Here is a 13,139-nt window from a genome sequence, read left to right on the forward strand (position 1 = left end):
CTTGGCCAGCACTGTACTTTGGATTTATTGCTGTCACAACATCGTAATAGCCCCAGGTGGAGCCGTTTGTTCGCTACATGCTTTATTATTGACATAACTTTAATTTTCCTAAACTGGTGTGGTGTCCATTTGTGGTGTTTTCTCTGTGTTACTGTGTGTTTTGAGTACAAATACTTTATACATTGCCTTTGGCATAAGCCTGTCTGCTCGTGTCAAGCTCCCAAAGGGGTGAGCAGGGGTTATGTAAAGTTTTTATCCCTCTTTCCCTGACTAGAACCAAGGGTGCTTACCACTGCCAATTAGAGACCCTCAGTTCTAAAAATATAGCTTTGTGAGTGTATAGATAGTCACCATGTCAACCTTTTTTTTAGCACCTGAAACAGCAAATCCTGAGAATCCTTTGACGACTACCTCAGCCCCTCCTGAAAAAGATCTCAGTGTGGAAAATAACCAGCCAGGTAAGTACAAAGAGCAAATTTGTGATGAGATGTACTGTTGCAGATATTATATACATGCAACAACACAGCTTACATTTAACAAACCCAATAGGAATCATGCATGGGTAATAGTAAATAATGGGGATTTTCTCACTGAGCGCTTCGAGTGACAATTATCTATGATGTTAATCAGAACCCTGAGGTGAAACACATCCACCTTATTCACTTTTTACCCATCTATAATGTTATGTTATGCATGGCCCCAAAATCCATGGACCTGTTTTCAACTGCTAAGCAAGCGCAGAGGAGTAATGGAGGAGCAATAGATAACATGGCCTTCTCACCCAAAGTAAAAATAAAGTACCTGGCCACCTGTTACCCACCTCAAGCACCCTCTGTACCTTTGTTTCCCTCACAAGCTGTGCTGTCTACTCTCAAAGAGAGTAGAGAGGCGGCGCTGTCAGAGAAGTTTGGAATTCCATTATATGGTAGCACGATTGCCATGTCATAGCACTGAATAATAAGATTTAGAATCTGGTGTTTATAATAGGGCCTCTCTGTGAGAGCCATACATATCTAATAGGCAAATATGCTTTGAGAATGCAGTTAAGGTAAGTAGTATAAGCTGATACCATCGATCACCATGCGTGTCCTTAAAAGTGACAGGTCCCCCCCTGTAGGTGCCCCCGCCCGTCGTTGTGTCCTTAAAAGTGACATGTGTGTCTGCAAAAGTGACATGTGTGTGTGTCCTTAAAAGTGACGTGTGTGGCTGCAAAAGTGACATGTCTGTGTTTCCTTAAAAGTGCCAGCTGCTTGTCCTTAAAAGTGACAGGCATCAAGCCCATCAGGGTGGATGTAGGCGTTCAACTGTCCCATGGGTCTGCCTTGGGGCGTGGCTTCTTATGTAGACAACAGCAAACCAGAGACCTATGAGGCGTGTATGTCCTTGTTGTGGTGTAGAGGGGCATGCCCTTTTTAGGATCTGATTAGGATACATGTAAGGCCTTGTACAGCAACCAGCCGTCTAAAGACGAAAAGGTTCCCACAGCAAAATGAAGAGAAACACCCCGTTCGTGAAAAGCCCAATGGGGGGGCTCCCAGCCCACTATCGATAGATATTACCATAGCTTAGCACCCCTGGTAATGGACGAGAATGCTCAACAAGAAAAACCTAAGGATATGGGCTGCGACGTTACTGGTTTTGGTACTGACCTTTGTCGGGGGGTGCAAAAACTCAGTCTCAAGGAGTGTTTATGCAGGATGTCTCCGATTAAGGACGCCAGCAGCGAGAGTGAGGTCTCGTGTAGTGGCAGCGTGTTTGCTGGCCTCAGTTTCGTGGACATGGAGGAAGATGAAGAAGCTGTAGCACCTCCTAACACACCCGTCTATGAAGACATGGATCTTCAGGAGGATACGGAGCCTGAGAAGGGCGTTGTGCAACAGCTGTGTACAAGCGTCGAAGATGACGAGGCATCGCAGGACATTAGCGACTCTCAAGATTTCAGAGCCGTCGCCGAGGATGGTGAAAATGCGGAGGTTAGTAAAAAAAAGAAAAAAAAAAATGTTATGCACAGTCAGTTACAAAAATTATGTATTTTATGTCTTCAACTATTGGCATGTCAATCGTCCTTCTTTTTTGACCCCATAGAGAACAACACCAGCTGGATGCACCCCCTTCATAATGTGCTCTGGTAAGGAGGCTGCAACACCGCCTAACACGCGCGTCTATGAAGACATGGATCCTCAGGAGGATACGGCTGCTGAGGAGGTTGTTCTGCAACAGCCTGGTACAAGCGTCGAGGATGAGGGGGCATCGCAGGACATTAGCGGCTCTCAAGATTTCAGAGCCTTCGCTGAGGGTTGTGAACATGCGGAGGTTAGTAGGAAAAGGTTATGAGCAGTCAACTACATAATTGCTGTATTTTGTTTCTTCGACTAATGGGCTGTCAATTCTTCTTTTGAACCTTAGAGAGAAACCCCAAAAGGACCGGCAGCAGAGTGGCGACCTGCAAAAGCGAGCAATGTAATCTTCAATTGTCTGTGGTGTTCAAAACAGGCTGAAAGCTCCACATGCCAAAACCGTGAGGGTTGCGACAAGTGTGTATGCGGCTCTAAGAGTGATGCCTGTGATAAGGATGATGATGGAGTGTCCTACTATGAGAGGCGAGAAGTTAAGGGTTTTGCCGCGACGATGATACTAAACTGTGTCACGCGTGACTATTACAGCCTTTGTCACGGCCACCAAATGAACGATCCACAGCAGGCGGCTCACGAATGTTTGTGCGAATCATACAGAACATGAACAATACGTTATATTTGTGGTTTGCTAGATCCGTACAAGGTGTATAAACTGCTAAGGGTGGTGTACGGTATGCACCCTGAAAAGAAATATGTACACCCCGATATGTTGAGGATCTTGACAGCAGCACTCAATGATATCCGACATGCCTATGCTCCGAGCGTAAAACTACCTGCTATGCATGAGCTGTGCCCTACTTTTGATAGAAAGTTGATAGAAAGACTCAGAAAGACGTATGTGTAATATGTATAAAAAAATAGAACAATAGGGTCTTTGGCCCCACGAAGACTATTTAAATAAGGTCTTATGTAATGTGACATGATAGCGTGTATTTAGAACAAACTAGTGGAGTGTTACACCTTAAGGTGGCTATGTTTTAATCCATACTTATGACAATTACTGTGAAAATGTAAAGTATCATTTGCATAGGTCTTGATAGTATTGTTTTTAAATAAAACGACCTTACACAAAACAAGCGTCTTTCATTTCATTTGCTGTAACAGATGATATCATGTCGAGGGCACGGTTAAGAAAACTTTATTATGATGCAAGGGAGGTTGGTAGCTTTGGAGGCGTCGAAGCTCTATACAGAAGGGCTGTAGATGAAAATAAACCGGTAAGCAGAGACCTGGTCAAGACATGGCTAGCGGGAGAAGAGGCGTATTCACTCCATAAACAGGCCCGAAGACGTTTTAAGAGACGCCCCACAATCGTTAATGCGCAAATAGATTATCAGTGGCAAGCGGACATAATCAGCCTTCAAGATGTTGCAAAATATAACAACGGCGCCTGTTATATATTAACAGTCATAGACGTGTTGTCCAAGTACGCCTACGCAGAAGCGCTACGCGATAAAAGTGGGGCTAGTGTCACAGCAGCTTTTAAAGCCATCTTCGGGAAGGGCCGAAGTCCTCAAAAACTACAAACAGATGCTGATAAAGAATTCTTAAACAAGGCATTTCAGAAATTATTAAACCACCATGGTGTTCAACATTTTGTAACTCACACTGAGGTAAAAGCAGCGGTTGTAGAACGGTTTAATAGAACTTCAAAGTCTAAGATGTGGCGGTATTTTACAGCCCATAACACCTACAGATACGTGGATGTTCTACAAGCATTTTTTGATGTATATAATACCAGTTATCACCGGACCATCAAAACATCCCCCGAAGAGGTCACTCCTAGTAATTCCATAGCTGTTTGGAGGACCGTGTATGGCCGTAATTTTGTTACAAAGGTGAAGAAACCCATTTTTAAAAAAGGTGATCACGTGAGGATTTCAAAATTGAAAGGTATCTTCACGAAGGGCTACCAACAAACTTTTTTTTTTTTTTTGAAACCGTTTATTGCAGTTTATAGAAGTTACAGGTATGGGCCTACAACCACACGGCCGGCCGCTAGAGCATCAAAAGCATATTACATACATACAGCAAAAAGCTTTCTCAGCGGTGCACAGTAGGAAGACAGGAGTGATCAATGGTGCAGGCCTCACAGCTCCATGCCCACAGTACGGTTCCATTTTCTTAACACAAAACAACGTAAACAAACCACAACCGCAAGGCAACCCTCGATCCAAAGTGACAACACGTGCTCCATAAGTGGGGGATCCAAACCAGCAGCAAAATTCTGAAGAGGGGGACGGGAGTAGATCAGGGACTGGGGGACCGCGCGCCCGCGGCCAAGGGAGGGGCGCCATCTAGGGGGACGGAGCCGGCGAGGCCGCCGGTAGCAGCGGCGGCTCACAAATACCCCCGCGGTAGGCGTTCCAGGGGCCCCAGAGTTTCATCCACGCCCCAGGCTTACCCCTCGCCACATACACCACCTTTTCACGAAACATACACCAATCCATATGCTCTTTCCAGGCCGACACCGCAGGGGGCCTCTGGGATCCCCACAATTGGGCAATATCACGCTTGGCTATCATGTATCCCAGAGTCACCCACCGCGCCTGCGGGACCGAGTAGTCATTTGGTTCCCAGACATTCAGCAAGCATCTCCTCGCTTCAGGCAGCAGCGCGACACGCGTAACCATTCGTAGAACCTCATGCACACCACGCCAGAATCGCTCCACCTTCGGGCACTCCCACAGTATATGCATGAAAGTCGCCAACGCACCACAGCCACGCTTACACATTCCATCACCGGCAAAACCCATACGTAAAAGCCTTGGCCCCGTCACGTAGACCCGGTGAAGGATCTTGAGCTGGACGAAACGAAGGCGAGCCGGGATGGCCACCTCTTTCGGAGAGGCCACCGCGAAGATCCAATCCTCGTCGTCCAGCTCCAGCCCGTCGGCAACCCAAGCCTCACGGAGACTAGTCAGCAGACACGATCTATCGTTAATCAATTTTTTGTATATGAGGGAGATCGTGCTGTCCGGGACATGGCCATCTAGCACTCTGTCCTCCAGGGGGGAAGACTCCGGAATGGATGCAACATCCGGGAAGACGGAGCCCAGCGCATGGCGGACCTGTAGGTACCGAAAGTACTCACTGCCCTGCAGCTGAAACTCCGCCTGCAGCGTCTCAAAAGTTTTGAATCCCCCCCTCGTCCAGAGATCTCCCACCGTGCTGATTCCGATCGTGTCCCACTTCTCGAAGCCCTTCGACGTCCACAGGGAGCCCAACCTCTCAGATGCATACAGCGGAGACGCTCGGGTCAAACGGTCCTTCCACCCCATAGCTGCATTAGCCGCGTGCCAGACACGCACCATGACACGCGTCGGTCCCGTCAAACGGGAGTCGGGCGCGCCAGAGTAGAGCGCTCGATTATAATCGCCACCGGGCAGAAGCGTCCTGTCCATCTCAAATGCCGGGTTCAAGGCGGGCCCGTAAAGGCCATGATTAATTGCAGCTAGTTGGGAGGCCCAGTAATACCGTTTGATGTCCGGGAGGGCGACCCCTCCATCGTACCACGGGAGCGTCAATTTAGCCAGAGCAATACGCGGCCTCCCGTCCCAGAACAGGCGCCGCTGGAGGCCCTCCACCTCGCGAAAGTAGCGTGCCGGGACCAGGTCCATGGTATTCTGGAGGGCGTAGAGGAAGCGCGGCAGGGACATCATTTTAAATAAGGCCGCTCGGCCGAGCGGTGAGAGCGGCAGACGCCGCCAGCGCACCACGTCCTCCCTCAGACGCTGGAGGGGGGGCAGCAAGTTCCGCTCATAGCGGGCCTCCGGGTCAAGAGTGATATATATACCCAGGTACCGGAAACCCTGGGAGGCAATCTGGATCGGACAGTCCCGTGGCAAGACCGGGGCCTCCCCGGAGAGCACATAGACACAGGATTTCGCCCAGTTGATGACCAGGCCTGAGTTGCGACCGAAGGAGCGCAAAACATCAACCAGGACGATCAGTGACTTGCGCGGGGAGGCGAGATACAAAAGGATATCGTCAGCATAGAGGGACACGCGGTCCTCATGCTCGGGGGTCCAGCGGAGACCACGGATAGAAGGGTGCCACCGCAACCACTCCGCCAGGGGCTCCATGGCCAGGGCGAACAGGAGAGGCGACAGGGGACAACCCTGTCGCGTGCCCCGCCCCAGCGCGAATGGGGCAGATACTCGCCCATTCACCACCACCTGCGCCAACGGGCCCGAATATAGCAATTTGACCCAGCTGACGAAACCCGGGCCGAACCCAAACTTCGCCAGCATCGCCCAAATATATGGCCATTCGAGCGTATCAAACGCCATGGTGGCGTCCAAGGACGCCAAGATGGCCGGCCCCCGCACAAATGGGACACGCGCGAGCACCCCGTGTAAGCGCCGCAGATTAAGCGCCGTGTTGCGGTGTGGTATAAAGCCCGATTGGTCTTGGTGGACCAAATCGCCCACCACGCCAACCAACCGGTTGGCCAACACCTTGGCGAGGATTTTGGGCTCCGCGTTCAGAAGCGAAATCGGCCTATAGGATGTGACCCGCTCACGGGGCTTCCCCTCCTTATGGATCACCACAATTGTAGCCAGACGCTGGTCCGGCGGGAGGGAGCCCTGCGAGTGGGCCGCAAGGAACATCGCGCGCAGGTGGGGCGCCAACACATCCGGGCGTAGCTTGTATAGCTCAATGGGAATACCATTGGGGCCCATGGCCTTGCCGGATGCAACCGAGCGAATAGCCGAGGCAATTTCGTCCGAGGTGGGCGGGGCATCCAGCGAATCCCTGTCCTCCACCGTAAGGGAGGGCAGTGCGATGTCCCGAAGCAAGGCATGGGAATCTTCCTCCGAGCAGGGAGAAACCGGGGAGTAGACTTCGCGGAAATAATCCGCGAAGCAGGAGACAATGGCTCCCGGCTCAGTGACGCACACACCATCCACGCTCTCAATCAAAGGCACCACGCGGCTCGCTCTTTCCCACTTGTCCAACCACGCAATCAATTTGCCAGCCTTGTCACCCACATCATACAATCGCCCCTGCTGCTCTCTACTGAGGCCCCTGGCCGCCTCCGTGACGAGGGCCCGGTAGGCCGCCTGCTTTAAGTGCAAAACATGCAACTTGGCGTCTGTTACCCCGCTCCCCAGGTCACCCTCCAGTTCTGCAATCTCGGCCTCAACCCGGGTCACCTCCTCCCGCTCGCGCCGCCGGGCATTGGAAATAAAGGAGAGGGCCTCCCCTCTAAGAACCACCTTGAAAGCCTCCCACAGGGAGATGGCAGACGGGACCGACCCCACATTCTCATCGAAATAGCGCTGTAAGGATTTGATCAAGTCGGCACGAATGGTGGGGTCGCGCAAATACCATGCATTGATCGGGGCCACTCTGCCATCCCCCCTCGGGAAGACATCGAAATGCAACAACAATGGGGAGTGGTCTGAGATACCCCGTGCCAAATGGCGCACCTCCCCCACCCTCCCTGCCTGGGCCGCCGGGACAAGGATGTAATCAAGCCGCGAGAGGCTACCATGGGCCCCCGAGTGGAAGGTGTACTGTTGCAATACGGGATGCTTTAAGCGCCAGCAATCCACCAGGCCCAGCGTGTCTAAAAGGCCGGGCAGCCACGCCTGTGCCCGGGGGAGGTCCCTAGGGGGATGGCGATCCATAGACCCAGAGGCAACCGCGTTAAAGTCCCCTCCAACCACCAACAGGCCACCCGGAAGGTCCAGAAGGAGGCGCCCCAGGTCCGCAAATGTAGTGGCTTGTAACCCAGGCGGGACGTACACTGATATAAAGATAAACACTCTACCCTCCATTCGTCCCACCAGAACAGTGTAACGTCCCCTCTCATCATGGCGCACCTCGTCAATCTCCAACGGGAGCGAGTTCTTGACCATAATACCCACCCCCCGCGAGCCCGAAGTGAAGCCGGAGTGGGCCGCCAAACGATATCCCCGCCGATTCATTGCATGAAAGGTGTTACCTATAAGGTGTGTCTCCTGCAGGAAGACAACATCTGGAGAAATACGTTTTAAATACTGCAGGACCACACCACGCTTAATCCTATCCCCCAGGCCGTTAACATTCCATGACAACACAATCAAATCCCTACCCCCCATCATACGTCAAAACAATCGGTCGCCCCCCACCGAGCATCTTAAAAACAACAAAACAGTTGCGGGTTTGCCTTGCGGTGCTAACAAACAACACACCCCCCCCACCCCCCGGTCCCAACAGAACTCCCCCCTCCCTGCACCCCTGCATGAGCCCAGACAGCCCCCCCAAAGTGCAGTGTGCCTGTCGCCCCATAGCTAAGTACTAACTAGTCCCCCCGAGGAGGAGGGAAGCCCCCAGCAGACCCCACCCGACCTCCATGGGAGGGGAACATACGAAAGCAATATTTGGTAAAGGAGCAATATCCAGAGCAAGGCCTATACAGTCACCCCTCAATTCTGATCCGGCGGGCCCTCCCCGCCAGCCGCGCCCCCCCCACCCCGATCTCCAGGCAAAGTATCTAACCAGTCCCCAGCCACCTCGGGCCGGTCGAAGAAGTGCGTACGGCCATCCACCTCCACCCTCAGCTTAGCCGGAAAGAGCATTGAGTACTTGAGGTTTAGGTCCCTTAGGCGACGTTTAATACCAAGAAAGCTCTGTCGCTGCTTCTGGACCGCCGGAGTGAAGTCTGGGTAGAAGTGTACATCCATGTTGTCCAGCCTGACCGGTCCCTGTTGCCTGGAGGTCTGGAGGATGGCGTCTCTGTCCCGGAAATTAAAAATCCGGGCAATAATAGGTCGCGGCGGTGCACCGGTCTTAGGGCGGCCCCCAGGGACCCGGTGGGCACGCTCCACCGCAAAAAGCTTACTCAGCCCCCGGGGCTGGAGATGGGTCAGGATCAGTTCTTCCACGAAGAGATCTGCCGCCTCCGCCTCTCGGCCCTCCGGCACACCAATAATGCGAACATTGTTCCTCCGGGCCCGACCCTCGGAATCCTCCAGTCGCCGGTCCATCAGGGCGCTCGCCTGGCCAAGCCGGCGCACCTCCTTCTGGAGGGCCACCACGTCCGTAGTGAGGCCCGTTGTGGTGTGGGCCAGGGAGTCAACTCGGTCGTTCGTTTTTGACAAGTCTGCCCTCACAAGGCCCACATCCACCAGGACCGAGTCAATTTTTTGCGCCAAGGTATCGAAACGCTGGTCCACTGAGGCCTTCATCTCTGCGATGGCGCCCATGACGTCCCGGAGGGTCAGATCCACCGGTTGGGCAGGCGCCTCCGTCGGGCCCACCAGGGATGACCGCGATGTCTCCGGAGAACCCTTCTGGAGCGTATAGCGATCCATACTATTGGCCTGGTGCGCCGTGCCACGGCGGGTTGTCTTCATCTTCGCCCGGTCGCCATCTTGTTTGGTGGACATGCTGGCCCTTCCACCGTCGTGCCAAGATCTCCAAACGGGCCGCCACACCAAATCACGGGTGTCAGGGGGGGGGGGCGGGGGCGACCACCGGGCCGCGGGTCAACCCACCGCCGGCGGGTCAGCCGGGCACCTGGACAAGGCAACACCACCGCACCCCGCTCCGCAGCCCGACCCCGCCAGAGGCAAGGAGGGCGCAAAAGCGAAAGTGAAAGTGCGGGGTACGCGAGTCGCCCAGCCCCGCTCGCCGCTGTTATTCACTTCGTCCCCGGATCGCCCCACTACTCCAATCCGGGGGGCCGGCGAGGAGAAGGCCGCAACCTTCAATCGATGCTCCCACCGGTGTTCGGGGTCCGATTCGAGCCCAAAAAACGGGTGGCGCCTCAGCTCTGGTTCACCGACACAGTCCCCTCAACAAGGACAGGATATCGCCAGGATTAATTCAGGAGGTCGCGGAGGTCCTCGGGAGCCTCGCACCTACGCGGCCATCTTGGTTGCGCGCTAGGCTCCTCCTCTACCAACAAACTTTTAGCGATGAAATATTTATAGTGGAACGTATGGAGCTTAAAGAAGGGTTGTATATTTACAGGTTAAAGGACTATGAAGGGGAAGCTGTGTCGGGGATCTTTTACAAGGAAGAGTTACAATTGGTACCTGATGATCTGAACCGTGTGTATAGGGTTGAAAAGGTTCTGAAGAGGAAAGGTTGAGGGGTTAACAGCCAGGCATATGTCAAATGGAGGGGCTGGCCGGATAAATTTAACAGTTGGGTACTGGCCAGCTCCCTGAAAGGTGTGTGAGCTAAGGACCGCCTAAAAAACAGCTGATAAGACGGAGACAACGCCCTTTTATATTACCTTACCAACCAACGCTTCTAAGGACATGTTCCCCGACAATCAGATCTCTAAATACACCATGAAATTGGCTAAGCCGGTGGACCTGAAAGGGGATTGGGAGGTGGCCCTAACAGAAATCCAATACCCTAGAACTTGGAATACATTTACAGCTAGTAAAGCTAAGTTTTACATAAAGCGTGATCAGGACAATGTGAACATGCACACGGGCATACCGTACGGTTACTACCCTACCGTTGCAAGTGTTGTCGACGCCATCAACAAATCCATAGCCAACATCGAAACATATGCGAATATTCATCTGTCTCTTGATAACGTCAGAAGGAAGGTGTTTCTTAAAGCCCCGAGTCGAGGCACGACGTTTAACAGCTCCGTTAAATTAAGAAGGGTCTTAGGCACCGTGTTGCATGGGAAAAGTCTGGTGGAACAGGATCACACGTGTCCTGATATTAACGGAGGCTTCTACACGCTCTATGTGTATAGCGATATAGTAGAGGCCCAGAGGACCGGGGATAGTTACTCGCCGCTGCTAAGATGGGTCCACGTACAGGGTGAAAATAATACGATGGTCAATATTCAATTTAATAAACCTGACTACGTCGCAGTTTCTAAAAACCATTTTGACACTATTTCAATTATGATCTACGATGATCAGTCTGAACCGGTGGCCTTTAAATACGGGAAAGTTATTGTTAAGCTTCATTTAAGACCGAGACGCGACAGCGGCTATTAAGCAGGCATCATGGTGGTCGTGAAAACATACGGGGACCCGTCTATGTACAGGGACTATTACAGAAACCAAGCCGGATATGGAGGGCCACCGTACGTTCAAGGGTCGCCTGTTATGTACGGGGCTGGTTTAGGGGGATTCTTCAGGAGCCTGTTTAGAAGAGCTATGCCATTCTTGAGAAGAGGTTATGAAATTGCAAAACCACATGTTAAGGCAGCGGCTACGAGCATTGCCCAGGATGTGGTTGGTTCTGTTACTACGGCTGTTGCAGAATGCATGAACAAACAGCCGCAAGAAGGATCGGGGTTGGTGTACACACCGCGCGCGAGTGTTAAAAGGAAGCGTCGTGCTTCGAGACTACGTGGCCCCCCTGCCCCCTATAAAAAAAGACGGAGCTCTTCAAAACACACTCAGAAAAGAAGAGCTCCAAGACGGAAGAGAGCTGCGAAGAAGAAGAGAAACGGCTCTAAAGTAAATATTTTTTAAAGCGTCGGAAACTAAACCATGGCCTTCGTACACTGTGCATCTGGAGAGTGCGCCAAATCCGAGCTAGACTTGTTCACTCTAAAACCAACGCAAATGAGCATCGAAAACAGCTTCTTCATGGAGGTATCACCTTTAGCAGCATTGACACCTCTGGCCCCTATCGAGTTTTTTGTGTCGGGGTCCACGGATATGTATTTGGATCTCAACAACACATTGTTGTATCTTGTGTGTAGAATCATCAAAGCGGATGGGGCCGCCATAGCAGCAGACGCTAAAGTGGCGACGATCGCTTATCCCCTAGCTACCATGTTTAATCAGGTGGACATCACCCTGGGCGATCGGCTCATCACACAGAACGATAACATGTACGCCTACAGAGCCTACCTCGAGAGCATTCTAAATTACAGCAGCGACGCCCTTGACACGCAGCTTTCAACTGGGCTCTTCTACAGGGATACACACGCACAGTCCGAAGTCACGGCTCTGGACGGGGCCAATAAGGGTTTTGTAAAACGAGCAGGGCTTGCAGCAGGCAGTCGCCCCTTTGACCTCCTGGGGCGCATACATTCAGAACTCTTCTTCCAAGATAAATTGCTCATCAACGGAATTGATCTTAAGATCAAACTCACTCGCAACAAGGACTCATTCTGTCTCATCAGTGGTGATCCAGAACCGTACAAACTGGACATACTATCAGCGAGCCTGTTTGTAAAGAGAGTGAAAGTGTCACCGAGCGTCAGGTTAGTGCACGCCGACGCTTTACAAATATCGAACGCCAAGTACGCTGTGGAAAGAGTGGCTTTGAAGGTGTTCAGTATCCCAGCAGGGACCCGCTTAACACAACAGCAGAATTTATTTCTGGGGCAGCTTCCCAAACTCATCATCATCGGATTTGTGGACAACACAGCTTTTAGTGGCACCTATGCCTCAAACCCTTTCAATTTTAAACACTACAGCATCAACTACGCCGCGCTGGTCCATGAGGGCAATGTGATTCCTGCAAAACCCTACACACCCAGTTTTATAACCTCCAACTACATCAGGGAATATCAGGGGTTGGTTTCGATAACAGGGAAACATCTAAGGGACTGCGGTGTAGCCGTGTCACGTGAATGCTATGGGGCCGGATACACTCTGCTCGCATTCGACCTGACACCCGACATGGAAGATGGTGGGCACTACAACCTGGTCAAAAATGGGAATCTAAAAGCTGAAATACGATTTACTAACCCTCTAGCGGCGAATGTGAACATGGTCGTATTCCCAGTGTTCGACAGCCTCATCCAGATCAACCACGCCAGACAGATTTTGTTTGACTATCTTTAAAACAATTGTGAAATGGACACTGTGCAGATACGTGACTTCTTAAGTTGGCATAAATACGCTCGGAAATACTTTTGAGGTGTTTTCCCTAGCGATGGGCTACCGGCTGAAATAGGTGCAGAAAGACCACGCACCCTAGTCTTTAACACCGATCCGCATTACAAGAGTGGAACACATTGGGCCGCCTTGTTTATAGATAGTGACACGGTTACCGTGTTTGACAGTACAGCAGAGT

The 13,139-nt window shown here is 51.8% G+C and overlaps 1 protein-coding gene across 1 annotated transcript in view; it reads left to right on the forward strand.

Moving 5' to 3' along the window:
• Positions 1–13,139, forward strand: part of LOC146821647 (uncharacterized) — a 1,582,729-nt gene that overhangs the window by 815,115 nt on the left and 754,475 nt on the right. Inside the window, exon 20 of the mRNA XM_085609888.1 lies at positions 372–458. Coding sequence (XP_085466014.1) covers positions 372–458 — 87 coding nt within the window. The remainder of the gene's footprint in view (positions 1–371; positions 459–13,139) is intronic.

Source organism: Triturus cristatus, chromosome 6, assembly GCF_964204655.1.
Source record: "Triturus cristatus chromosome 6, aTriCri1.1, whole genome shotgun sequence".
Classification (NCBI taxonomy): domain Eukaryota; kingdom Metazoa; phylum Chordata; class Amphibia; order Caudata; family Salamandridae; genus Triturus; species Triturus cristatus.